Source organism: Gasterosteus aculeatus, chromosome 9 (genome assembly GCF_964276395.1).
Source record: "Gasterosteus aculeatus chromosome 9, fGasAcu3.hap1.1, whole genome shotgun sequence".
In the NCBI taxonomy this organism is placed as follows: Eukaryota; Metazoa; Chordata; class Actinopteri; order Perciformes; family Gasterosteidae; genus Gasterosteus; species Gasterosteus aculeatus.
In genome coordinates this window covers 19,979,446-20,006,484 of record NC_135696.1, presented here as the reverse complement: position 1 = coordinate 20,006,484, position 27,039 = coordinate 19,979,446, and the positions used below count along the sequence as shown (strand labels likewise).

Sequence of the window (27,039 nt, the reverse complement as noted above, 5' to 3'; positions counted from 1 at the left end):
CACCGGGCGGTCCGCATCACCTCAGCCCGCAGAGAGCAGCCTGTTCTCGGACATCGAACCCGACATCCCGACCCGCTCTGCATGTGATAAACTGCTCGTTCCTCCTCACTGAGAGCAAAACACTCGACTAGATCTCCACTCTTTGCTGTCCTGCTCCGAAATGGTGGAACGAGCTCTCTGAAGACACCAGGACCACAGAGAACCTTCACATCTTCAGACTAAAGACACACCTCACTTAGCTGTTATCTTTAGCACGTTGTAGATCGGCTCATTTGATGAAATCCACTTTGTTCTGAGTTTGTATCCTTATGGTTGAAATGCACTTATTGTAAGTCGCTTTGGATAAAAGCGTCACCTACATGACATGTCGTTTAATGTAATAACACAAAACATGAGGGGGGGGGGTTGAATAATAACAGTTTACTTTCCAAAAAGTGTTTTTCCTTCTCATAAATTATTTGTCGAAAGTCTTTAGATATTTCCTGCATTGTTGCGTTTGTGTTCTTTAGTCTTCGTTATATTTGGACTTTTTCACCAGTCGGAAGAATCAAATTCCAAACAGATCAGTGGTGTCCAGAAATATTTATTCTTCTTCTTGTCAAATGAATATACTCAACAGGTACACACATCAACATGGTGCAACTAATTATATATATATATATATTAATTAGAGAGAGAGAGCTTCTTATAAACTGTGCAGATTCAAACATGAAGACGGTTCCTTTCTCTTGTTTTAAATGGCGACGTAGTTTAAGGCGGAGGCGAGTGGAGAAGACTTTAGAGGGCGTCGAGGCTCGGAGGAAGAAGGCGTGAACACGTCTCACTCACTCATCTCTCACTCACTCACCACCTCCGGCTCTCAACCACAAGCAGAGAAAACACGCGTTACGAATCACAGACGCTAACTTATGAAGCAACACAAGAGACTTTTGTCCTTTTACGTGTTTGAAATGTAATAATAACCAAAATATAAACCAGATCTGCATTTAAAATTCACTCTTTGAATTCCCAGTGTAGTTTCTTACATTTTGACAGGAAGCAAAAGCAAGAGGTCGCTTCCATCCGCGCGTTTCATTTTAACAACATTGATGTCCTCTTATTGGGAAAAACAGCCGATGAAGGGCATTAAACTACGGGATAAGGCCAAGAGGATTTTAATATTACTCTTTAGGTTGAGTTTATAAACTTGTATTTCAAATCAGATGTTCTCTTTTCCTTTGTCAGGTTTTAAAATGATTCAATTAATGGCGATTCATCAGCGTAACTCATTTAAACTGACTGAGCAGAACAAACCTTGGAGAATCTCGTCTCCAAACTGCGAGTTGATCCAAGGAAAATAAAAAAAACATCACAAACCAAACTTAAAACTCTTTGGTCCACTTCTAACTTTTCAGATGCATTTCTGTAAAGCAGTTTGTCTAATAGACGGACCTTTCTTGTTGGACGTTGCTTATTGATCGATATCGAGCCGCATACAGGAAGTGAGGAGTCACAGACAGGAAGTGAGAGCGACGGAACAATGGAAGTATATAATGAAACTGGAGAGTTCCGGTTTGGCGCCTCGGAGGACATTGCGACATCTCCACCCGCCGCTGAAAAAACTAAACTGTTTCCCCCAAGAGGAAACGGAAAAGCAACATCCAGAGAATCTAATAAATCCTAACTTTCCTATTTAAATAACTAAAGTCATGCCTTCAGAGGACTGGAGCAAAGTAAAAATAAAAGCAAGAGAAAGCGAGGCGGCACTTTGTTCAAAATACACAGAAACACGACACCTTCAACCAAACAGAATTATTAGTTAATTATAGAAAAAATCTGCTTCTGTATCAAGTCATAGTCCATTATGTTATAGCTGCAACTGTCTGTGTGCGCGCACACACACACGCGCACACAGACGATGTAATTCACAACTTCCACTAAATCAGGAACAAATGTACTTAAAGCAACAAGTCACATAAACTATGTAGGTCATTTCTCACACACACACACACACACACACACACACACACACACACACACACACACACACACACACACACACACCAGCAGGTTGGTCCAGACCTTCAGGCTTTGAGCGACAAGCTCCTCCAAAAAACGCAGTAGACGAGTGGAGGGGAAAAGGAAAATAGTTAAACGGATAAAGAGGAGTTAAAGAGGACTCACATGGAATCCAACAGGATGTGATGTCAGCAGAGGGCGGGGTCAGAGGGGAAGAGAAAACTCTGTCACTTCCCGTTGGACATCGTTTTCCCGCCCTCCTCCCTGCCTGGACTCGTGACATCACTTCCTTTCCAACATCACCAACGACCGTCTGATTTCTACCCCAAGAGACTAAAACAAACGTTTACAGGAAGAACGTCGGCTCACCGGCCGCCGCGTTTTACAGCAGAGAAGAAGAGACGCCAAGTGTTCAGAACCTGGAGACTCTCCGACTGAGGCAAGAGGAGTTCACATTCATCATCTACAGGAGGAACCAGCGGGGGGTTAATGGGAGGAGCCAGTGTGCAGGGTGGGCGGAGGGGGGTTGCTCCTGCTGCTCATGAAGAAAAGGCCTCCTTCTGGGTGAATTTTGGAATATTGCAGTTCTCCGGATGGGGGGGGGGAGGGGCTCCTCTCCTGGCCAGGTTACCTGTTGTCCTTCAGCATCAGGCGGAAGACGTGGAGCTGATGTATGCTGGTGGACAACCTGGGAGAGGGGGATTAAGTGATGAAATGCCTGCCGGTCCATAGAGGGCGCCATCGGCCAGTCAGGAGCTTTCCACCGCACGTCATCCCCTGCGGCTCGGTGGTGCACTTCAGCACCTCCACGCCTGAGATGTGCAGACAGGTGAGCGCGTACGTACCTGGCGAAGCCGTTCAGCAGGGCCACGATCTCCTGCCGGGTCAGCTGGAAGCCCTGAGACGGGCTGTGCTCGGGGAGGTTCTGGATCTCCTTCTCGGAGAAGAGGATCTTCAGAGCCGTGCCGAGGCCCTGAGTCTGGGGGGGTGAAGGGAGGGAGGTGAACGCAGGTGTGTGTTTGTTTCATTACAGCACGGTCGCTCCTCTTCCCCACATCGGGTTCATATTTAATCCCTGCAAGCGAACCTGGCGCTTTAGAGCTCACCTGCAGCTTTCCCCACAGGCGGCATTTACTGCAGCCGACGCAGTCCATGATCCTGGAGATGTTTTTAAAGTGCAGGCGGAACTCCTCCTGACGGGGGGAAAAGGGAGCAGACGGAAGGCGGTTTGTTTTTATTTAATTAAAAACAGGAGTAAACAAACCGCACACTGAAAAAAGGGCACCTGCTCTCTCTGAAAGCACAAAGACAAACAAAGCGGAGTACAACACACACACACACACACACACACACACACATTCACCTTTAATATTTTGGCTTCGATTTTGTGTCCGGCGAACATGGACTTCTCGTCAAAGTGCATCGGGAAAGCTCTGGAAGACAGAAGCAGCGGTTCGTCTCTCAAGAACTGCGAAAGAGCAGGCGGCTCGTAGCAGAACCACAGCGTCCAAGTACTAACACGGCATCAGCGTCCCACCTGATCTCGCTGAAGACCTGCAGCAGCAGCTCCTTGGTGGCTGCGTCCTCCTGCAGGTTCCCCGTGTACAGGTTGACGAAGGCTCGCTCGAAGTACGGCGCCACCTTGTAGAGCGCGCGCAGCTCGATCAGGTACAGGAAGTAGAGGTTCTTCAGGCGCCGCGTGCCCTCGCCCTTCGTCTTCGCCGTCTCGAAGCGCTGCCGGAACTCCTGGACGTTGGGACCCCACACGGAGCGGTCCCAGCCCTCTGGGGGGGGGCAGATGGAGGACATTTGAATACGTTTCTTATGGATGGAACAACAACGGTGACCCTTGGAAACCAGCGACGTACCGTCCAGCAGGTACTGGGCACACAGGTGGATGTTGATGCTGCTGTGGAGGCCCGAGATGAGTCGGTAGAAAACTCTCTTCTCCAAACAAAGGCCTGAGGACGCAGAGAGGACGGCGGTGAAGAGGACGCCCGTTTGTCATCCAGAGGAACAAGCTAAAGAGACACACATGTTCCTCGAGAACTCTCCTCATGCTGGTGGTTTACTCCGTCCACGTCGTGAGAAGACAAACGTCTTTACAATTACAATTACAAAGAGAAGCTGCTGCCGTCAGCTGGAGGACGACGGGAGACTTTCATTTCACGGCGGGGTTCCGTTCACACGGGAGGGTTTTCAAAATGTAAAAAGAGACCAAATAAAATCCACACGGGAGACGCAGAACATTTATGATGGAGGTCGAGAGCTGCAGAAAGCAGGAGGAGGTTCTCACCTTCCAGCCACGTGTAGAAGCTCTCTCCTGCAACAACACACAAAAAGCACCTCAGTTCTGTGGGTTCTTTCTCTTTTCTTTATTTTTGTTTTCACACAACAACTAAAAATAAATTGACTTGAAGACGGAAGTTTTACTCACCGTCGTCGTCTCCTGAAAACAGAAAGACAAAGAGAACAAAGCTCCGTTAGACCGTCGCTATCAATAACATCGATCAACGATCCTTCATCATCTGGATGGTGTTTCCTGTCCGGTGTGATGCATTATGGGTAAAGATGTGAAGCAGAGTTGTTGTTCACAAGCTGAGGTTTCTGCTTTTACTTGCTTGGTGTTTATTTTCCTGCTCTAGATGTGAAATCAATGATTCTTTGAAAATGATCTTGACTTTAATACTTTAATACCTGATTTAAGAGAAATTTGTTAAAATGTTTTGCAAGGAGAAACAAAACGTAATTCAGGTAAAACATTAAATAGTGTGAATAACAATATGAATTTGACCAAACAACATTTTCTCAATAATAGAAATGATTTTTGAAAACCAGAAACTGTAGCTGATGAAACTCTAAAGTCTATTTATTTATTAATGGCTCACCTCTGCTCGGAACCAGAGGGTTCAAAGGTCGGTACACCGATCTGGGCCTGTCGACAAACACACAAATACATCGTTTACAGTCAAACTGTCAGGAGGCAGATTTCCAACTTGATATTTGACCATAAAATAAAAAGCAGACAGAGCAGAAGTTTGCAGCTACATTTTCTTCTAAAGACGTTTCAGAGACGGTCAGTAATTTGTTTGAACATAAAGAGTAAAAGTCTGTGTTGTATCAGAAACACTGCAGACACACTAACAACATTTATAATGCAGAAATTACCCCTTTAATCTCCTTTTGGGAACATTTGGTTTGCGATTCATTTAAATACAGCAGTTGCGTTTGAGCAGGGAAATGGATTTAGATTTACAGACCGATCAATAACACGAAAGGTTAAAACTTTCCCCTCAGGAGCCTTTGCTCGGGAACAGGAACGTTATGAGGAATTCCTTTCATCGGCAAATAACTCTGACAATTAGAAAGTTAAGAAAAGAGGAATCTGCAAAATAGAGTAAGAGTCTGTGTGACTCACTTGAAGCAGTTTTCCTCGTAGATGCTGTTCCACACTCTCCAGGCTGAAGGACCTTTGTAGCCAGTGAACCGCTCCGGATTCAGCAGCAGATCCACGTACTCAGAATCTGGAGAGGTTTCATCTAACACACACACACACACACACACACACACACACACACACACACACACACACACACACACACACACACACACACACACACACACACACACACACGCACATAAGAGCGAGATTAGAAAAAGAACCACCCTGTGTGGATTTAGATATTTCAGGTGTTGCTATGGCGATGCCGGATGAAGGCGGTCGGCCCAGCGGGTCACGTGTCCTCACCATCCAGCTCACAGAAGTGGTCCTGCGCGTCGTCGTGTCTCGCCCAGTCAGCGAACGCCTGCTTACTCCGGTTACTGGAACGGGGAATAAAAAGATGTGAAAATGATCAGACCTATTTGAAGAAAGGACAAAATGTGGAAGTGAATGTCGGTAGAAAAACGTCCTTTGTGCTGGTTGGTTTTGTCTTTCCTGGCGTGACGTCCTCTGGCTGTTTATGTGTCCGTGAACTCGCCTGCACTTGTTATGTAATCACGTTAATCGAAAATAGAAAACGGGGGGTTCTAATAACTGGATTCATGGTTTAACTCAACTTCAGGGATCCAGACTCCCTGATAACTGATTAATGAAGAGACGGCAGCGCTGTCAAAGATTTACAGTTCAAACAAATAGACACAGAAAATCCAGCAGCTCGTGCTGAGAAGCGCACGAAACAGTCGGAGAGTCGGTTCTCTTCCTGGTTTGTTCCCCCGTGAGATTATTTATAGACCTTCGAGTCGAGCCGGTTTTGGAGCTCGCTTTGCATTCGGAGCAAACGAGCCGAAGGGAAAAAGAGACAAGAGCGGGACGGGGCGACGGGACGGGGCGGGGCGAGGCCCGCGGGCTCACCTCAGGGTGCTGTTGATGGCGCCCAGCTCTTTGACCTGCTCGCACTCCGCCGCGTCCGGGGCCGGGTCGGCCGCAGGGGAGTACTGGAGACGGAGGGGAGAGAAGCCGTTAGCGAGAGGGACGTCTCATGCACACGCATGCACACACATGCGTACACACACACACACACACTGTCATGTGCTTCATGCTTTCCAGCCTGCGGTCAGAGAAACACACTCGACCGAAGCGTCCAGAGCAGCTCTTGGTCGTCACAAGACAAACACTCAAAAAATGTCGTGGAAAATGTCAGAGCAGATAAGTCGAGTGTGAACAGGAGTGAAGTGTGTGTGTGTGTGTGTGCACGCTCACGGAATCAGCTAATGAGACAGAAAGTGCTGGAACAAACACAGCTGCTGCTGAACTCCATTAAACAAGTGGAAAAGGGGGGGTTTGTTTTCCAGAGATGAACCTGTGTAAAGTCCATCGGGTTCAAGGTAAAGCGTCCATCTGGTTCGGTTCCACACTGGGTATAAAACCACTGATGAAAGTAGTGTGTGCGAGTGTGTCTGCACGCACACACACTCGCATGTGACTCACTGAATGTAGATTCATCCAATGTGGAAAACGTTACGCCCTATTTCCTCCTATTTGTTTGATACAACGAGTCAACAGCTGTTTTAGAAAATTACTGTGACTTTTGGCTTTTTTTGATTGAACTATTTTGTTGGGATTTTTTACTGAAGATTTACGTCTTCAGTAGGAACCAAAGCAGATTAAGCCTTAGAACAGTCATTTAGAAAGGTGAAAGGGGAAGCAGACACAAAGGATTGTGGGTATTAGTTAACGCCTGGACTTCACAGCATCCGTCTACATTCTCACCTTGTTGTAGTTCCCCGACTTGATGCCCACTGGGATCTTACTCTGAAACACAACAGATGAAACATGAGGCCGCTTTCTCTCAACAGCTCAACCAATGACGCCCAAATCATCACCATGACGACGGCATTAAAGCTGCTTTTACAAGTCAAACATTCTGTGAAACAAAAGTAATTCACTAAAAAAGAAGTACAGGCTAACAGACTCGAATGTCTTTTTGTTTGTTTCATTTTCTGATGCTTCATGCTTGACATGTGCTCAATAAATAAACTATTATAATTATTATGTAGTGCAGTAATTCAATACAATATATTAAATATTAAAGCAATTCTCTCCCCATGTATTTTTTAGTGATATAACTTGTATATCTATATATAACTAGTCATGTACCATGTAGCTGCGATGTACTGCGTCTGCACTTAATGCAAAGCGTGTGTGTGTGTGTGTGTGTGTGTGTGTGTGTGTGTGTGTGTGTGTGTGTGTGTGTGTGTGTGGTTGACCTCTGACCTCTGGACAGGGTTCCACATGACAGTCTTTGATGGAACAATGTCCATCATCGGGCCAGAAGGGACACGGTCGCTTCAGGTTCACCTGGAGAGGAGAAGACTCAATTATTACTCTTTTCCTTCGGCTTGGAGTCACATCACTACTAATAGAAGTATTCATGTAAATATGTGGAAACGCATTCCGAATACTACTACAAGTATTCAGGTGTATTGTGATTTATGTAGAAATGAAGATTTCTTTGCAGCACAAGTTTATAAAACGTGACATTTTGTTGTGAAGTAAACGGACGGTTTATTCAGCAGGAACAGTTAGTCGACTAGTTGATGGACGGAGGATCACGTTAATAACCGTTTAAAGGTTCCAGAGATGCTCCTTTTTTAAATTACTGTAACAAATCTTGAGTTTCACAGTTGGTTGGACAAAGTTTACTATTTAAAAAGTTAAAAAACCAACCAATCAATCAATCATGGAGAAAACGATGCGTAGATTCATCCATAAGAGACGTAGACTTTTTTCTTCCTTATTAGAATACATATTATATTTTAAGACATTAATACTAATTAATACTAATACTTTCTCCACCGAGGCCCTGGAGACGTGTTAAACACCACACGAAAAATCAAATGTAAGCGACGGCTCATGTCAGCATGAAGAAAAAAAAAAGAAACCATTTGAAAACATTTCTTGACTTTGTAACAGGTTTGATAATTAGTTCCTTAAGCGAGCTGAAATACGAGTTCAGCACGACGGATGAGGTAAAACAGAACGATCTTAAAGTACTACTACTGTTCAACTACTGTGGATACTGGTAAAAGTATTTCACAATACCGATTGTCCTTCCTGTTAAAACGACCGAATGGGACTAAAAAGTCAAATCTGATTGACTGCAGACGCACAAACAAAAAGACTTCACACAAAACGGGTTGTGTTTGTTTTGAGAGCGGCATGAACCTGATTATCAGGGCGCAGCCCTCCTGGTTACCGGCCTCCTCCCTGCCTACCTGAGAAGGAGAGGAGCCTCCGCGAGAGCCCGAAAATCACACGTTTACTGCGGGAAAATAGACCATGAAATACAACGACTTCACCGGTTTCCTTCTCCACAGATGTGAGACATCCAGATGTTATTTCCCTTCTTGAGAGGAAAGGTTGAAAGGAAACGGCGAGCAAAGGTCATCGGACTCTTCTACTCGTAAACAAAGAATTACAATATTACGCGTTTTTTGGGAAAATGACTTTCCGCAGAATGTTTTTCTTCCCTTTTCGTCAGACGAAGTGTCGTCTACTCGTTATTCACGAGGTGCAGGTGGAGCTCTTACCCTGTAGTACCTGAAGTAGTCTTTCTCCGTCAGCCTCTTGATGCGAGGGTAAAGCTTGAAGTTGTTGAACACGTCGATGCTTTCCACGTCGCAGAAGCAGTCGTCCAGGACGCCCGTCAGCTGAGGCGCAGACGATTAGTTTAACATCACAGACAAAGACTTACGAATAAACGCAAAATAATTTAGATGCTCAATAATTTAGGGACAGTTTCAATAATACGTCCACGTCTTCAAACAACATGTCATCTTGCTCGCTTGATTTCAGCTCATTAAAACAACATTTAAATAAAGAAGGTCACCAAATTCACAGCGAACGCTCACAGGCGAAAAGAATCAACCGTTGCAGAACAAAACGATATAAAGCTGTATTCATAGATTCAATCTCACACACCAACAACTCCACCTGCTTGCCCGTCGAGCCCCCACCCAGCGCCCTTCACAGCAGGGGGGCCCTTTCTATACATAATACATCCACCGCGGCGGTTACCTGAAGCCACACATTCAAGATTCATGCCTCCATCTGAGCTTCGGCTGCAGTCACGTTACAGCGTGAGCCCCTTAAGGAGCTCAGTACACAGAGCAAGGCGTTAAAAGGTGGGGTGGGGGGGGGGGCGTTAACACCACCCGGGTGTGGTGAGGAGGCTTTGCGCTACGTGACACCGCCTGCTGTCGTAAGCCGCTGCACACACCTGCTTTAAGTGGATGAAAAACGGAGCGCATCTTGCGAGCGACCAAAAGGGGTCACGGAAATCACGACGCAACTGATGAGGATTTTCTTGAAAATCTGATTAATTGTTTGGTCTGTAAAATGTAAAAAAAAATAATCTTAATAAGCCGTGATTAATAAACGTCCTAATTGTCACACGGCCTACGACAAAGTACCTTGTGTTATACTGAGCGATACTAAAGTACTTCTACAGTGACTTAAACGGACGTGTAAAACGATCGACGACCACGTCAGCGTTTCATCATGTAACTGGTTGCTAAGCAGTGGACACTTCATATTACTGATATAGTTTTAATGGAGATCAATGTTAGCTAAATATTTGCTAATAACTAATAAACATAACAACCGAAAATTTAAAATTGCTGAAATGATTAGTTGTTAAAAATAGTTCAGTAACAGTGGCAAATTACACATAAAGACATCTATTCAGGCAAAGACCAAGGAAGTTCTAAAGCACTTCCCTTTATTTTAATGGCTTAAATAATCTCCTTTTCATTTTTTTTATAAATGACCCCACATTTAAACTAGAGGACAACATTGAAGACTAAGATATAACTGAGCATATGGAGCCATCATTAGGTACATGCTTAACCATTAGAAACAGTGATCTGATACTTATTTAAAACCCTTTTTTCCCCACTCATATCAGTCTAACTCAAGTTAGTCAGAATTGTGTCGTCTTCTGCCCCTCGGACGCTGAGAAAAACACCTGGAAAGCCCTCAGTAAAGAACAAAACCCTTCAAAATGAACCAAACCTCCGAGTACAGCCCTCCACTGAGCACCACGAAAGACAGGAAGAGGCAAATCCCTCTCAGCATCTTTCTGTTCCGCCACTTCTGTTCAACTTAAATTAAAACTTCCTCTCATTGAGCCTGGTGGCTCTGTCTGTGGGCTGGCACCGCAGACCCGCAGTCACACGCTGCGGAGCCCCGCCTCCAAACAACCAGCTGTCAAACGCGTACGCCCCGCCCCTCTCCGCCGGCGCCGCGGGCTTTGTAGTCCGCTTCCGGGGACTGAGGCCGTTGTGGGCGATCGTTGGGTGCGGCGCGAAAGACTACGCCTCCCAGGGGAGGGCGGGGGGGCGGAAGCTCTGCGACAACCAATCACGGTACACCACGCTGATCTACTCGCTAATGGGGATGACAGCCGTTTGGATCAAAATAACAAGTTGTGTCTGAAGTCCGGACGTTTGGATTTTGTAAATATTTTAATTGTCTTTTTTTTTTTTTTTAAATGAATCGTCTGCTAGCTTAATTGATTGATTGCATTAATTGAAAAGCTTCCATTTGGGTAAATATTCGTATGACGACACAGAAGTTAGGCAACAACTCTAACGGAAGAATTGTGTGTATTTCTTTAGATGATTACATGTGACCGTCCTGTAATGTAAGTTAGTTCAATTTAACGTCTACAACGTGACATGAAGGTTAACTGTATCATGCTAATTAGCCTTGAAAAATCTACTTCCTACTACTTCCACACACACACATACACACAGGTACTGCAGGTCCTTCCTCCCTGCTGCGCTCAGGCTGCACAACCAACGGTGACAATGTGCGTACATACTGTGTGTACATATATGTATTATGTAGGTCCAAGTATATTTAGTTACGGTGGTCTTTGCACTCCTTAAATATATATTTTTACCTACCTACTTATTACTGCTGCTCTTGTTTTTTACCATGTATCTGTCCACTTTGCTGCCGCGATGCTGTGAATGACCCCATTGTGGGACTAATAAAGGAATATTATCTTATCTCATCTTAGAGATGGTTGCTGCTAGCAAACAACACACGCGCACACCCTCGGTGACGTCATTTCAAGTAGAACGTGCTAGAACATTTCCTGGACGATGGCCGTTGTCTTGTATTGCCACGTTTTAAGTCGTAACGTAAAACAACAAAGACCCTTCAACAACATCGTCGCCTCGAACACACACGGTTCCGCGAGACTTACATGGCAGAAACAGCTCTGGTCCGGGCTCTCCGGGGTTCGGCTCGGGTCCGGGCTCTCCGGGGCTCGGCTCGGGTTCGGGACTCGGCTCGGGCTCTCCGGGGTTCGGCTCGGGTCCGGGGCTCGGCTCGGGTCCGGGCTGTGCTGCGTTCGGGGCTTTACGTCGTTTTGGTGAAACCAACCGAGAACAAAGTTCCCGAAGAACCAGGCCACCAGCAAAACACCTAACGCCTGAAAAGTTACTTTCCACATCACTCACCGCCCTGGCGGAGCACCAGCGGGGGGGGCGGGAATACACTGAATAACAAACACACAAGAATCGTCGGGACTTCTGTCAGCGCGGTTCGTCCTCCTGCTTGTGTGGCGACTTTCGTAGCTACGGAGACGTTAGCTTCCGGCTAGCCGAAGCTAGCATCCGCAGTGGCTGTAAAGAAATGGGAGCGGGTCGATGAACCGAGCTGCCCGGTGTCTGGCGAGCCTCGCGCGGACGTTTAGAAGTGTAACCGCCCTCACACAATCGGGGTCATTGACTTGAGACGGTACTTCACTGGAGAAGTTTGTGTTCACGGGTTTACACCTTTAGCATCAAGTTAGCTAGCAAAGGGAGTGTGGCTTACTTCCGGAATTCCCTTTCAAAATAAAAACACACGGGGTTTTAAAATATTTATATTTGTAGATACATAGTATGTTTAAGGTAAACCCTTGTCAAGTGTTTTTTTATATCTGTATTGAATCTGTGCACATGATTAGTACATGAATGAGAATAAAGTAGATGTAAACTAACATCTAACTAAACATATTAATTAATTTACGTGTAAACATGATACATTTTGACAGATGTATTATGAAACTACCCATTAGTGTATACCAACATTAACATTAAGTAGGATTTATTCAATTCAATTCAATTCATTTTATTTTGTATAGCCCAAAATCGCAAATTACAAATTTGCCTCGGAGGGCTTTACAGTCTGTACACATCCTCTGTCCCGAAACCCACACATCGGCACAGGAAAAACTCCCCAAAAAATGGAAAAACCCTTCCAAGATTTATCCAAAATATTATGACACAATATGCAATACTTTTATCCAAACGCCTTTTATTTTGAAACTGGAGTTCTTCTCCGAAACGCCTCAGATGTGTTTCCTCCGGTGACCAGCGGAGACGATAACAACACATTTTAGAGAACTTCCGCCTTTCATTGAGCAACAACTGCATATGAAAATAAGACACAAGATTGACATGAGAATGAGATGAAGTGTGACCTTCGCGGGACAAACATCTGCACAGTGAGCGGACACAGTGTTTGTTGCGGGGCTGCAGAGGACTGTAGTTGCTGTTTTTTGCGTTGCTGATTTTGATTGTGTCCACAGACCCTGAGTCTGAAGGAGGCGGTGCTTCAACGTCACGTTCCATAAATGAAACTTATCTTTAGTCAGCGCAGAGCAGCAGACTCTTGCGTTCCCGTCTAAAGAAATATTAAAAAAGATTTCGTCGATACTTTCTCAACAACTGACCCATACTGGTGAGTACACCTGTTTCAATAACTAAAACAAAACGTGTGCGTGAAGCTGCGCTCTATTCATTTCACGTGGATGAATTCATTAATATTATTTTTCGAATGCTGCAGTTATCATTCTTTTACAACTCTTATTAAAATGAAAATGAAATATGTAATAAAACATATTATCATACTTTGACCTTTGTACTCCTTTGTATGTAGAGATGTCTGCTGTCAGCTGTCTGCTGTCTGAAGACCAGTTTCGATGCTCCATCTGTCTGGATGTGTTCACTGATCCAGTCTCCACACCATGTGGACACAACTTCTGCATGAACTGCATCACCAAACACTGGAGTTCTTATTACAAGTGCCAGTGTCCCTTGTGTAATGAGGCTTTTACCACCAGACCTGATTTGAGGGTCAACACCTTGTTCTCTGAGATGGTTGTTCAGTTCAGACAGTCTGCTCAGCAGAAAGCCAGCAGCAGCAGCTCAGAGCAACAAGAGTCCAAACCAGGAGAAGTTCCCTGTGACGTCTGCACTGGAACCAAAGTGAAGGCCCTCAAGTCCTGCCTGGTGTGTCTGGCCTCCTACTGTGAGACTCACCTGGAGCCTCATCTGACAGCTTCACGCCTGAGAAGACATCAGCTGGTCGACCCTGTGGAGAACCTGGAAGGCAGGATGTGTACGAAGCACGATAAACCTCTGGAGCTGTTCTGTAAGAGCGACCAGACGTGTGTCTGCACGCACTGCCCCGCTTTGGACCACAAGATGCACAAGATTGTTCCTCTGAAAGAAGAATATGAAGAAAAGAACGCAGAGTTAGGGATGAAAAAGGTGGAGTTGCAGCAGATGATCCAGAAGAGACAGCTGAAGATTCAGGTGTTCAAACACTCTGTGAAGCGTATTAAAGAGAACGCCTACATGGAGGTCGCCGAGAGCGTTCGCGTCTTCACTTCCCTGAAGAAGTCACTTGATAGAGGCCTGAACAAGCTCATCAAAACGATAGAGGAGGAGCAGAAAACCACACAGAAACAAGCCGAGGCTTTCATCAGAGAGCTGGAGCGGGAAATCTCCGAGCTGAAGAAGAGGAGCGCTGAGCTGGAGCAGGTCTCCCTGTCCGGAGACCACGTCCACCTCCTTCAAAGCTTCCCGTACCTGAACGCCAATCCACCCACCGAGGACTGGACGGACGTCAGCGTCCAGCCGCCGTCCTACGAGGGGACCGTGGTGAGCGCTCTGCTCCAGCTGGAGAAGAACCTCAGCAGGGAGATGAAGAAGCTGTTTGCCGAAGCTGAGCTGAGGAGGGTCCAGAAGTTTGCCGTGGATGTGACCCTTGATCCTGAAACCGCTCATCCTGAACTGCTCCTGTCTGACGACGGGAAGCGAGTGAAACACGGAGATGTGAAGAAGAATCTCCCAGACAACCCAGAGAGATTTTCTCATTATAATTTTGTTTTGGCCAAGCAGAGCTTCTCCTCGGGCAGATCCTACTTTGAGGTTCAGGTTAGAGGGAAGCCCAAGTGGATCTTAGGCGTGGTCAGCGAGTCGGTGTACAGGAAGGGACTCGTCACCATGACACCTGAAGCTGGATACCGGACCATATGGCTGAGAAACGGAAATGAATACAAAGCCCTTGCCAGCCCGTCGGTTCCTCTCCCTCTGAAGTCTGGTCCTCAGAAGGTGGGGGTGTTTGTGGACTATGAGGAGGGTGTGGTCTCCTTTTATGACGTAGAAGCTGCAGCTCTCATCTACTCCTTCACTGGCTGCTCCTTCACTCAGAAGCTCCTCCCGTTCTTCAGTCCCTGCAGGAACGACAGTGGTCAGAACGCCGCCCCTCTGATCATCTCTCCCGTCAATCAAAAGGTCTGATCTTTATTTTATGATCAGCCGTTGAATGAACAGTGAAAAATCATATTAAATAATCCTCTTATACTTTGTCCAGAAGGTTGATTTATACTATAATACAGAAACTAATGCCGACACTGTGATTTGATTAGAGACATAAAAACTAAACAATCACAGGTGGATGAAGATCCTCACGTATGGCATCAAATGTGCATATTCTTCATTATTCTGTCACCCAATGAGTCACCAGATAAACAGGAAGAGTTCACTGGCAAAAGTTTGGATTTGTTTGATGGTTTTGCTTCTTAAAGACAAATGTATGAATGTAGTGATGAGTAATGTTGCTTTTAAATCACTGGGCTTTTGATATAATTGCACCGTTCATTTTAATTATCATATCGTTGGCTTTTACTTTCTTTCATTATTTCCCTTTTAAATGTTTTACATAAAGCAGTTTGGGCGGCCGTTCGTTTTGTGTTTGAATAATAAAATCACCAGATTATTTTGGTTTTAAAAGGCTTCACTCACAAGTCCTTGACGGATTATTTTAAACACGTAACTTAGCTCTTTCCTAAAAGTCAGAGCAGGTTGATGTACATCACGTCAGTGACTAAAACAGAGGCTGTAAAGAGAATAAAAACCTGTTTTGTGATGATTGATCTTCGTCTGCAGTGACGTTTCTTGCAGTAAAGTCCCAGTTTTCAGTCTCTCACGGGTGTGTTTCCCTCCTGAGACCAGCGGATGTCAGCAGCGCACGTCGCAGGCAGGAGAGTTCGTGAAGGCCTCCAACGGCCTGTTGAACTTCCTCCTCTGATTACGCAACGCACGCTCAGACCGGAAGGACGAGGTTATAACATGATGATGTAACGTTGTTGTATTTTAGTTTTCTTTCAAAACCCCCTGGTTACATTTTCACACGTGGGACCGACGTCTTTTGGCGAAAAAGGTTTCTGGTGTCTGCAGGGGAAGGAAAATCAAAAAGACTTGATAGTTTCCTTAAAGATTAAACTCTGCAGGGGAAGGAAGGTGCAGACCGAGAGAAGCCAGAAGGTGCTCAGGTCTTCACCGATCTGCAGTCAATGAAAGAGAAGAAAGAAAAAAACCCCACAGAGACATGATGAAGCCCCCAAAGAGCCGCTGAAGAGGAGCGCCGAGGCGGAGAAGCTCTCACTTCCATCTTCTCAGAATATTTGCTTTTACTCGTATTCGTAAGACTCTTCGTGCCACAAAAGTGAGAGAGAAAACCAGGCTTCGGAGGAACGGAAAGGTGAAAGGAATAAGCGAGGCGCTCAGCTCGTTCTGACCTGTTTGCGACAGACAGAAGGACAAAACATCTGCAACAAACCACAGGTGGCTTTGCTCCTTAAAGATTCCTTTGGGTCACACGAACATCACTAAGATCACGTCCGTATCTTCAGGAGGCAATAAAGTGACGCAATAAGAGCTTCAGCGTCACACGCCTCAGATAAAAGTGTCTGCAGGGCTAAAGTCGAGACAAGTGTCTCCGGGTTCTGTCTGAAGGTCTTTCTCAAGAACACGCAAGAGTCTCTGTCCGACACTGGTGAGTTTATAACGTTTACTTTATTTTAACAGTTCTGGTAGTTTTTTTTTTAGATAAATGGTAAATCAATTCAAATGTCTCTTCCTATATTTCTACAGGGGTCTAACTTGTTACACTGATCGCACGTCCAGTCTGACTCACTGTCGCTTAATTGTAGTTGATTTATTCTAAACACATCCGGATAACGACCTTTAAAAAAAAAAAACAGAAAATAAAAATGAGTGTTCTGTCGCGCTCTGGCTTTGACCATTGAACCTGAGTCCGGTGATGAAGGGCTGAGTGTCACAACTTTTATTTTTTTACTCAGTGTGAAGAAATGTCTGCTGCCAGTAATCTGCAGTCTGAAGATCAGTTCCTGTGCTCCATCTGTCTGGATGTGTTCACTGATCCAGTCACCACACCATGTGGACACAACTTCTGCATGAACTGCATCAATGAACACTGGAACACCAGCGACCAGAACCTGTGTCCAATGTGTAACAAGGACTTCATCACCAGACCTGATTTGAGGGTCAACACCTTCATCTCTGAGATGGTTGTTCAGTTCAGACAGTCTGCTCAGCAGAAAGCCAGCAGCAGCAGCTCAGAGCAACAAGAGTCCAAACCAGGAGAAGTTCCCTGTGACGTCTGCACTGGAACCAAAGTGAAGGCCCTCAAGTCCTGCCTGGCGTGTCTGGTCTCCTACTGTGAGACTCACCTGGAGCCTCATCTGACAGTTTCACGCCTGAAGAGACATCAGCTGATGGACCCTGTGGAGAACCTGGAAGGCAGGATGTGTACGAAGCACAATAAACCTCTGGAGCTGTTCTGTAAGAGCGACCAGACGTGTGTCTGCATGCTCTGCACTGTTTTAGACCACAAGATGCACGATGTTGTTCCTCTGGAAGAAGAATATGAAGAAAAGAAGGTTGAGCTGAAGAAGACAGAGGCTGAAATCCAGCAGATGATCCAGAAGAGAAGAGTGAAGATTCAGGAGATCAAACACTCGGTCGACCTCAGTGAGGAAGATGCAGGCAGAGAGAAAGCAGAAGGTGTTCAGGTCTTCACTGATCTGATGGAGTCTGTTGGAAGAGGCTTGAAGGAGCTCCTCAAAACCATAGAAGAGAAGCAGGAAGCCACAAAGAAACAGGCTAAAGCTTTCATCAGAGAGCTGGAAGAGGAAATCTCTGAGCTGATGAAGAGGAGCGCTGAGGTGGAGCAGCTCTCTCTCTCTGAAGACCACCTCCATCTTCTCCAGTCCTCAAACATCCATCAGCCACCACCCACCAAGGACTGGACAGAGGTCAGTGTTTGTCCTTCATATGAGGGGACTGTGGTGAGAGCTGTGTCTCAGCTGGAGGAGACACTCAGTAAGAAGATGAAGAAGTGGTTTGCTGAGATGAAGAGGGTCCAGATGTTTGCAGTGGATCTGACTCTTGATCCTGAAACAGCTCATTGTGAACTGATCCTGTCTGACGATGGGAAACAAGTGAAATGTGGTGATGTGGAGAAGAATCTCCCAAACAACCCAGAGAGATTTTCTAGCTGGCTCTGTGTTTTAACAAAGCAGAGTTTCTCTTCAGGCAGATTCTACTTTGAGCTTCAGGTTGAAGGAAAGACTCACTGGTTTTTAGGAGTGATCAGAGAGTCAGTCGACAGGAAGGGACTCATCTCACTGAGTCCTCAGAATGGTTACTGGATCATATGGTTGATAAATGGAAATGAATACAAAGCCTCTGATGATCCTCCAGTTGTTCTCTCTGTGAAGTCTGGTCCTCAGAAGGTGGGGGTGTTTGTGGACTATGAGGAGGGTTTGGTCTCCTTTTATGACGTAGAAGCTGCAGCTCTCATCTACTCCTTCACTGGCTGCTCCTTCACTGAGAAGCTCTTCCCGTTCTTCAGTCCTGGTTTTAATGACGATAATAGAAACTCTGCTCCTCTGATCATCTCTCCTGTCGGAGTAAATTAATCATTCTCTGATTTCACGTGATGATTTTATTCATTAAAGGGAATAAATGTACATATTTTATATAAATACTGTATATTTTTCTCTTTATTTCTGTATCATGACCCTTATGGAGAATATTTCAACCTTTTGAATCCAGACTGTTTTATTTTCACTAAATATCCAAAGCTGAAGTTTGACTTTGAGTAAATTAGCAAAACAAATTATATCTGATGTGAAGCCTCTGAAAACATATTGTTGAATATTTAATATTCTCATAAACGCCTCTGACCTTTCCATCATGTTCACAGAATACACTTTGTGTTGTTGTTTTACTGCATAAAAGGTCAATGGACAAAGTGAATTATTGACACAGGGCTTCTCTTTCTGTGAGCTGATGACAAATGAAAAAGGATTATTAACTTAATTATCAGTTAATAGACGGAGAAATATATCCTGCAAATATTAATATAATTGTTTTTAACAATTATATTTAGACTACAAACTACAACCACAAAAACAAGTTATATTGGAGATAATAAAAGGAAAAGTTTAAACAGGTTTTCTCATTTCTACATGAGACAGGAAAGAAAAAGTCATAGTCATTGTAGCACAATATCACACATAAAGTAAATGTTGAGACAAAGAATGTTGATGCTGTGATTTTTTTTGTCTTTGAAAATCTGGCTTTGAGATATTTTACCAGCCCCTCAAAAAATATCAGCAACTCTTGTACTTTTACTTTGAAATATAAACCCGTTTCCGTCTGATACATTTATTTTGAAAATTGCAACCGGAAGCTGTATTCTGTGCAGGGAAGCTTTCTTGATGATGCTGAGGAGAGAGCATCCTCCGCGGCAGGTCTCCCCGCAGGCGGGCCGTGCCTCTCGGTGGAGGGGATGTTAGAGAGCACCGCTCCCTCGCAGGCATCGTCTTTAGGCCGCAGACGGCTCGCGAGGACCCGGAAGTCAGCTTCGCGCTGCCGCGGACCTCCTGCGCGACGCGATGGTGGATCTGCCCGGGAGTGGCGCAGTGTCGCCCGGACACGACCGACGCGGACCGGGCTCCGGTAATAACGGGAAGAAAACGCCGAAAAGGGCCCGAACGAGAAGAGGCAGGCGAGGGAGGAAAAGGAGGAACAAGAAGAACAACAGGAGCAACAAAACACCACCTCCGTACTTTCCTCCGGAGGTATCTGCCGTCGTTCCGCCCGGGGGGATTAGCGGGGAGCCCGCCAGCTAGCTAGCGGTGCTGCAGCGAGCCTAGCTAGCTAACGTTCGCTAGCTTCAGGCTAGCTAGCGACGCATTTCGTTTACAGAAATAAAACGTTTCCAACGTGGTGTGAATATGATGTCACGGTGAGTCTCGAGACTTCTAGTCTGCAGAGAAGGTCACGACAAACCGCGCTCACATATCGGACAATTCTCCATGAATGTGTCCGTGTGGTGACGGAACAATGTCAGAGAAGTTTACTTCATGTTTGTTCAGAAATGATGGAGCTGCTTTAATAATTCGGCCTGTTCGCCAAGAAACAATGTTTGTTGTGCTCATTTTAGCTCCCAACCTCCTGAAAGTCCTGAGCTACTCACTTATATTCTGTTAAATAAAGTAATACACGTGATAACAGATAGTGCTGATATTAAAAGGTGTGCCGAATAGATACAACAATCATTTAGATTTAACAAGATGTCCAAATTCACCATTATGTTTTTCCTTTTTCGTGATAAGCTTTATATTGCTTGAATGCTTCACTGAGTCAAGTCGATACTTTCTTGTGTCAGAATGGAGCACAAAGGTCCATTTTACTGCTGTAATAGAAAATGTTAGCACACTATATTACTGCTATGCTACAAAAGTATAATAACAACCGTTATTACATCAGACTTTAGACTCAGACACTTTTTTACACTCTTTATCAGAACCGATGGGCCCAAACTGCAAAGACAGAATTGTACATTAAAGCTATTTGGACATGTTGTCCACACAGCGAACATGCTATAATATGTCCGTCGTTGAGTGTCCTAACGTGTCCCCTCTTCTCTTCCTCTCCACGTCCAGGCTGAGGAAGGAAACATCGAGTACAAGGTAACAAACCCTTCGGCTCCAGCTCAGATTTACCACCACGCAACTTCTTCGCATCGAACGGCAGAACGTGCAGAGTGTATTCTGAGATGCTGTAATCTCGTGAACCCAAAGGCCGCCAGCTTGATTTGAGCTCAAACACAATATTAATATTGCAGCAGTATTTGCTGGCGCCACGTTAATTTGAATGCAGCTCGTGGTGTGATTCTTGTGTCTGATGGCTGCGATAACGCCGTTATCCTCCTTTAAAACAGACTTTGAACTTCTCTCATCAGGGTTTTCTGGACACTATAATCTTAGAAAGGGTGTAACAGTGGCGCGGATGAACTTTGGTTTTATGATGTTGGAGCGGCTTTATTTCCACGATGGCCGATCCAACGCTTGTGTTGGGAAAAAAGATCTCATACCTAATATATTACAATTTTAATGAATTCTTTTCCGCCTCATAAGTAAATCTGTTTATTTTCAACACTTTTTTTCTGTAACTTTAAATATTATTATTTTTATTGTTGTTTATCTTTGTTTAATGATTAAATAAACTCCCTTAAAAAATTTGATTTGCATGTTATTTTACTATTTGGTTATTTTTGTGTTTATAATTAAAGTTACAATTTATAGCTGGAATTATAGTGGACAACAACACTATTAATATTAAAGGCACTGATAATCCGCCTTATATTATTCATTATTACAAGCTTTTCATTTAGTTGTTAAAGAATTGCCATCAAGACATTTGAGACATTTTAAAGTTTAAAGGATACAATTAAACTCACCGCTGCCCTCTGGTGGACAAACCCGGAAATGGAGACACAAGTCTGTTACAAAATACAATGAGAATTTTCACTATTTTCTAATATTTTACAGGAAATGATTAACCAACGAGAATAGATGTGCGCTCCAAATATATTATCATTTCACTTTTAGATTAAATCTTACAGCCAGTTTGGCCCAAACTGCGTGATATTTACCCGTTTGTCCCTCTGCTGTTGCCGTAGCTGAAGCTGGTTAATCCCACGCAATATCGCTTCGAGCATCTGGCCACGCAGCTGAAGTGGCGTCTGCAGGAGGGCCGCGGCGAGGCCGTCTACCAGATCGGCGTGGAGGACAACGGCCTGCTGGTCGGCCTGAGCGAGTCCGACATGAAGGCCTCGCTGCGAACCCTGAAGAGGATGGCGGAGAAGTAGGTCACCTCACTAGTGGCTCTGTGTCGTAGCGCTTAACGCCGCGGAAAGGAGCGATATTTAATCATCAAGCCATAATAATGAATGATTTTAACCTTCTTTCATCTCGCGCTGATCTAAAGTTGGCGTTCTGCTGTTAAAGTGAGCGATCGGGTTCTTCTCTCCTGCGTCTCACCAGAGTCGGCGCCGACATCACTCTCCTGCGCGAGAGGGAGGTGGACTACGACCTGGACAGAAACACGCGCAAAATCGCAGAAGTCCTGGTTCGAAAAGTTCCCGATGACCAGCAGGTGAGAACCTTCCCTCCTCCGATTGCTCGGACGAGTCAGGTCCTCAAGGTAAACCCAGGAGCTCCTTCAGAAGGTCCAGGTGGGACCATCACCAGATATGCATGTCAGTCCTGTGTATTCCCAGCATGCAAAGCGCACCCCACGGGCTGTTATTTGACCCCCTCCTTCCAACCGGACTGAACCGCACACTTTAAAACCTCACTTCGGGTCACGGAGGTCGCAAAGTACCGTGACCCCTCTCCTCCGTCGTGTTTCTTCCCTTTTTTGGGGACCGGGACAGTTCCTGGACCTGCGGGTGGCGGTTCTGGGGAACGTGGACTCGGGGAAGTCGACCCTGCTGGGCGTGCTGACGCAGGGCGAGCTGGACAACGGGCGAGGCCGAGCGAGGCTCAACCTCTTCAGACACCTGCACGAGATCCAGACCGGACGCACCTCCAGCATCAGCTTCGAGATCCTCGGCTTCAACAGCAAGGGGGAGGTGAGAGGGGGAGGAAGAGGGGGAGGGAGAGAGGGAGATGCGGGAGGGAGGGAAAGGCGCGAGAGAGGTTAGCTTGTTGTTTTTTATATCGGCTTTGACGCTGCCGCTCGCTGCAGGTGGTGAACTACAGCGAGTCGCGGACCGCCGAGGAGATCTGCGAGAGCTCCTCCAAGATGATCACCTTCATCGACCTGGCCGGACACCACAAGTACCTGAAGACCACCATCTTCGGCCTCACCAGCTACTGCCCCGACTTCGCCATGCTGGTGGTGAGCGCCAACACCGGCATCGGTGAGCCGCCGCTGACTCTGAGTGTGTGCGTGTGTGTGTGTGTGTGTGCAGACATTGTGGTCCGTTAGCATCATCACCGTCAATAACCTGATCAGTGAGTGGACTAATTGTTCAGCCCTCATTAAGTGTTGGAGGAATAATTAAAAACAACACCCGATGTCACCACTAGAGGTCAGAAGAGGTCAACGTTAAAGTGAGTTTATTTTGCATTCCACCTAATAAAGCGTTATGTAGTTAATTATTATCCCCCAGAAATACTATTTACACTTCAACTAGTATTGATGAATAATTACGACTACGGTCCAAAATTTCTTGGCTTTGTCAAATCAAAAATGTTTCAGTTTTATTAGTAAAAGCAGAACGTTCTCACATTATAAAAGTTAAACCTGCGGGAGTGTTCGGTTAAGTTAATATCCAGATATATTTAACTTTAGGTAATAAGATGATTTTATATTTGAAAGAAAAGGAAATTAGAATAAAATCACACACATCTTTTAATAAATACTAAAAAAGTGTGTGATTCTCTCCTGGTACCCGCCAGGTGGTTTCTGGGTAATGAAGTGTTTTATCTTTAACGCCAGCATGCTCACAGTGTTCCCGCTCTCCTCCGTCCAGCCGGCACCACCCGGGAGCACCTGGGCCTGGCCATGGCGCTGAAAGTTCCCATCTTCATCGTGGTCAGTAAAGTGGACCTCTGCTCCCGCGGCACCGTGGAGAGAACCGTCCGCCAGCTGGAGCGCCTCCTCAAGCAGCCGGGCTGCAACAAGCTGCCGATGGGCGTGGCCAACCCGGACGACGCCGTGACGGCCGCGCAGCAGTTCACCCAGTCCGCCTGGTGGGTACAAGTACTACTAGTAGTACTACTACTACTGCAGTAACCCAGTCCGCCTGCTGGGTACAAAGCAGAGCACGTCAGCTGGTTCCCGTGTTAACTGGAGCCAAACGCTGCTTTTCTACATGTTGTGTTCTTCTCTTTTAGGCCCGATTGAAACAGTGTTCCGCTTTGCATACAGGGGACAAAATAATAGAAACACCTGTCAGTGTGATGATGTAAGTTTCCATTGTGTGTGTGTGTGTGTGTGTGTGTGTGTGTGTGTGTGTGTGTGTGCGCAGCATCACGCCTATCTTCACCCTGTCCAGTGTGTCTGGAGAGAGTCTGGACCTCCTGAAGATCTTCTTAAACATCCTTCCTCCACTGAGCAACAGCAAGGAGCAGGAGGAGCTGATGCAGCAGCTCACCGAGTTCCAGGTACACACACACACACACGCACACACACACACACACACACACACGTTTATAGCAATAAAAGACAACAATAAGAAAATAATTATTGAAAAATCACATCAGAAGAAAATGTCAAACAAACTGAGCAGGTTTGTAAAAATCCAACTTTGAGAGAACATTAAAAGCTGGTTCTTGATCTAGATTTGATGGTGTGTGTCTCTGTGTGTGTGTGTGTGTGTGTGTGTGTGTGTGTGTGTGTGCGCTTGCAGGTGGATGAGATCTACTCTGTTCCTGACGTTGGGACTGTGGTGGGAGGAACTCTGTACAGGTGAGCTCACGCCGGGGAAAGCATTTAAATCCCGTTATCGGCCCGGACGAGCTCTCTGCTGAGCCCCCGTGTGTGTGTGTGTGTCTGCGTGTGTGCGTGCGCTTCAGCGGCGTGTGCAGGGAGGGCGAGCGGCTGGTGGTCGGTCCCACCGACGAGGGCCGCTTCCTGCGCCTGAAGGTGGGCAGCATCCAGAGGAACCGCTCGGCCTGCAGGGTGCTGAGGGCGGGGCAGGCGGCCACGCTGGCCCTGGGGAACTTCGACCGCTCGCTGCTGCGCAAGGTCAGAGGTCACGCGACCCGGGGACTGTGCGGTGGGATGTTACGTCGCCCCCCCTGGTCCCGATCCAGCACCCGTCCCTCGGCCAGGTGACGCTTGAGATCCGTAGGGCCTTTTACAGAAATGATCCCTTTGAGGATCGTAGCGTTAGCAAGCAATCCGCTTTCTAACGAGCCCAATGCGGGATGCTAACATGCTAACATGCGGCGCTCAGAAATGTCCCCCGTACCAATTAACGAGGTGACCTTCTGACACCTCCTTCAGGTCCGTTTTCCTTTCTTTCTCGCTGGTCCTAAAGATCGAAGGCTTTCTCTTCCTTTTTTCCCCTCGTCCATCCAACTTCTCCATCTTCCCGTGTTCGATTAAAAACTTTCAGTTTTGTGTCGCCGTGGCGAGAAAAGACGTCAACGCCTCCATTTTTGAAAAGACTGCTGAGTCCCTTTGTTCTCTGATGTCAGCGATGTCTTCCAGGGGATGGTGATGGTCAGTCCCAAGATGAACCCGACCATCTGCTGTCAGTTTGAAGCCGCCATCGTCCTGCTCTTTCACGCTAAGACCTTCCGCCGGGGGTCACAGGTCACCGTGCACGTGGGCAACGTCAGGCAGACGGCCACGGTGGAGTGTCTCCACGGGAAGGTGTGTGGACGCCGGGGACGCCATCAAGGGCCTCAAGGCTTCACGTTATGACATGTGACCCCCCCGCTCTCTCTCTCCCTCTCTGCTGCAGGACGAGCTGCGGACGGGCGAGAGAGCCGTGGTTCGCTTCTGCTTCATCAAGCACCCGGAGTACCTGCGACTGGGCGCCAAGCTGCTCTTCAGGGAGGGCGTGACCAAAGGCATCGGCCACGTCACCGGCCTGCTGCCCGCCTCCCAGAACCACGACCAGAACCAGAACCACGACCAGAACCTGCCGGAGCATCAGAGGCCGCCCCCCGACCGATGTGGAGCTCCGTGAGAACTCCGGGCCGCTGGGACGTCATCGGTGCGCCTGCTTCTTCGCTCCCGCCGCCTCGTGCCGCGCTTTGTAATTCTCGCCGTGGTGAATGCGTGCTGCTGAGCGTCCGTCATCATCGTCATCATCGTCATCTTCCTCTCAGCAGACCTTCATGTCTTGGGTTTAATCCGACTGAGCTCAGCAGACTTAAACCCGGATGATTAATGCGATATCATCTGATGTTCCTCTGTCATGAGGAGACGGCTGGATTATTCGGGGGTTGAGAAGAATTGAAGAAGTGAATCAGCGTTTTGGGGGTCGGAATTAGTATCATTTTATCATGGTGTAAAACAGGGAAGCAGCTCATCGTCACATCGAAACTTTGACAAGAAGCTCTAGTGTAGTTTTTGATAGATGAGACTAAGGATTAAAACACTTTAGCTTAGTTTTCAAAGTCAAACCTTTTACCCAATATAAGAACTTCCTGGCTTGAACTTGTAATTTGTATTTTATTAAAGTCCCAATTTCTTTTATATTTTATAGAAAATTTGAACTGACTGAAAGAAATGCGCCTCGACTGCAGTAAGAAACCAAACTGGAGGCTGTTTCTATGTTAGCTGCTAACCAGCTAACTAGCTTTGGTTAGCTCTCTGCTAGCGTGGTTAGCTCTCTCTAGCTGGCAAGTGACCTCGTCTGCTTTAGCGCGTTAGCTCCGCGGCTACGGCGGCTCGTCCACTCGCACAGCTGATCATCGATCCATCATCGGTGGGCTAATTCACGTTCCGACAGAGTGACCTCTGACCCCCGGCTCATCGTATCTGCTCCACTCATGTGCACTTTATTCACCTTTGATCATGAAATGCATTTAATCCCTTCTGTCGTCTCACAGACTGTTTATTTTCTACCCCCCCCCCAATCGAGTCTGATATAAATAACCAGACTACAGTCAATAATAATTCACAACGTTAGAGGAGGACATGAACCGGAGGAAGATGTATCGGCCGTTGAGTTCCAGCTGCTTCTGAAGCCTCGTCATGAAACATCTGCATTGGACCAACGATGGACGCTGGAATACTTTTTATCTTTGCTCTGATTATTATCCGTCCGTGTTCAGAACGTTCGGTGTGTTGCAGCTAAACGTGACCTGCATGAGGAAGAAAAACAACCACAACACTCTAATCTTCTCGTTTGAACTGTGAAGTGATACATGACGTGTTTGAACCGGTTTCTTTGTCTGATTTTCTTTCCCGCTCGATACCGAATGTACTTTCCACAGATCCTGCGTCGCGTCCGAAGCCGCTCGCGCTGCTCTTTGTATTCTGGTCCTGCATGTGATGCTGCGGAGCATCTTACCGAGTCCCTCTAACTAAATAAACTGTGGAAACAAGACTAAGGCTGTTATTTCACAA

General features: G+C 46.3%; 4 protein-coding genes across 7 annotated transcripts; 3 read left to right on the top strand and 1 right to left on the bottom strand.

Annotated features, from left to right (window-relative positions):
• Positions 1-567: 567 nt before the first annotated feature.
• ero1b (endoplasmic reticulum oxidoreductase 1 beta) lies at positions 568-12,445 on the bottom strand. Of its 3 annotated transcripts, XM_078079636.1 has the most exons (17): positions 11,795-12,180; positions 11,715-11,749; positions 9,031-9,150; positions 7,715-7,798; positions 7,211-7,252; positions 6,353-6,435; positions 5,747-5,820; positions 5,417-5,537; positions 4,887-4,933; positions 4,436-4,447; positions 4,295-4,321; positions 3,867-3,959; positions 3,536-3,782; positions 3,362-3,431; positions 3,105-3,191; positions 2,844-2,977; positions 568-2,686 (listed from the first exon to the last, which is right to left on the bottom strand). In XM_078079636.1, exons 1-17 carry the CDS (start codon positions 11,961-11,963, stop codon positions 2,626-2,628), a joined length of 1,506 nt encoding a protein of 501 aa, XP_077935762.1. In that variant the 5' UTR covers positions 11,964-12,180; the 3' UTR covers positions 568-2,625. The 3 variants fall into 3 exon arrangements, with proteins under 3 accessions (XP_077935762.1, XP_040042878.2, XP_077935763.1); XM_040186944.2 differs by having other exon boundaries at positions 11,715-12,445; XM_078079637.1 differs by lacking the exons at positions 11,715-11,749; positions 11,795-12,180 and adding an exon at positions 10,514-10,676.
• LOC120825308 (E3 ubiquitin-protein ligase TRIM39) lies at positions 12,434-15,717 on the top strand. Its single transcript, XM_040186881.2, has 3 exons — positions 12,434-13,001; positions 13,086-13,237; positions 13,436-15,717. The coding sequence occupies exon 3, from the start codon at positions 13,438-13,440 to the stop codon at positions 15,082-15,084; it is 1,647 nt and encodes a 548-aa protein (XP_040042815.2). The 5' UTR covers positions 12,434-13,001; positions 13,086-13,237; positions 13,436-13,437; the 3' UTR covers positions 15,085-15,717.
• An 852-nt stretch (positions 15,718-16,569) lies between these two features.
• LOC120825309 (E3 ubiquitin-protein ligase TRIM21-like) lies at positions 16,570-18,637 on the top strand. Its single transcript, XM_078079635.1, has 2 exons — positions 16,570-16,621; positions 16,929-18,637. The coding sequence occupies exon 2, from the start codon at positions 16,938-16,940 to the stop codon at positions 18,567-18,569; it is 1,632 nt and encodes a 543-aa protein (XP_077935761.1). The 5' UTR covers positions 16,570-16,621; positions 16,929-16,937; the 3' UTR covers positions 18,570-18,637.
• Positions 18,638-19,331: 694 nt separating this feature from the next.
• gtpbp2b (GTP binding protein 2b) lies at positions 19,332-27,019 on the top strand. 2 transcript variants are annotated; one of them, XR_013450519.1, is made up of 12 exons: positions 19,332-19,736; positions 20,604-20,630; positions 21,623-21,807; positions 21,987-22,098; positions 22,379-22,576; positions 22,693-22,867; positions 23,483-23,702; positions 23,981-24,116; positions 24,362-24,420; positions 24,528-24,785; positions 25,168-25,332; positions 25,424-27,019. XR_013450519.1 is itself a non-coding variant. In XM_040186855.2 (12 exons), exons 1-12 carry the CDS (start codon positions 19,551-19,553, stop codon positions 25,649-25,651), a joined length of 1,863 nt encoding a protein of 620 aa, XP_040042789.2. In that variant the 5' UTR covers positions 19,332-19,550; the 3' UTR covers positions 25,652-27,019. The 2 variants fall into 2 exon arrangements, 1 of the variants encoding a protein (XP_040042789.2); XM_040186855.2 differs by having other exon boundaries at positions 24,528-24,699.
• Positions 27,020-27,039: the final 20 nt, after the last annotated feature.

Excerpts from the sequence above, each read along its gene's own strand:
- LOC120825308 (XM_040186881.2), top strand. The coding sequence starts at position 13,438 with ATGTCTGCTGTCAGCTGTCTGCTGTCTGAAGACCAGTTTCGATGCTCC.
- ero1b (XM_040186944.2), bottom strand. The coding sequence starts at position 11,963 with ATGTGGAAAGTAACTTTTCAGGCGTTAGGTGTTTTGCTGGTGGCCTGG. Across the intron at positions 9,151-11,714 it reads ACCAGAGCTGTTTCTGCCAT|CTGACGGGCGTCCTGGACGA; the intron begins GTAAGTCTCGCG and ends TCTGCGCCTCAG. Across the intron at positions 6,436-7,210 it reads AGTCGGGGAACTACAACAAG|TACTCCCCTGCGGCCGACCC; the intron begins GTGAGAATGTAG and ends CTCCGTCTCCAG.
- LOC120825309 (XM_078079635.1), top strand. The coding sequence starts at position 16,938 with ATGTCTGCTGCCAGTAATCTGCAGTCTGAAGATCAGTTCCTGTGCTCC.
- gtpbp2b (XM_040186855.2), top strand. The coding sequence starts at position 19,551 with ATGGTGGATCTGCCCGGGAGTGGCGCAGTGTCGCCCGGACACGACCGA. Across the intron at positions 24,117-24,361 it reads AGCAGCTCACCGAGTTCCAG|GTGGATGAGATCTACTCTGT; the intron begins GTACACACACAC and ends GTGCGCTTGCAG. Across the intron at positions 24,421-24,527 it reads GTGGGAGGAACTCTGTACAG|CGGCGTGTGCAGGGAGGGCG; the intron begins GTGAGCTCACGC and ends CGTGCGCTTCAG.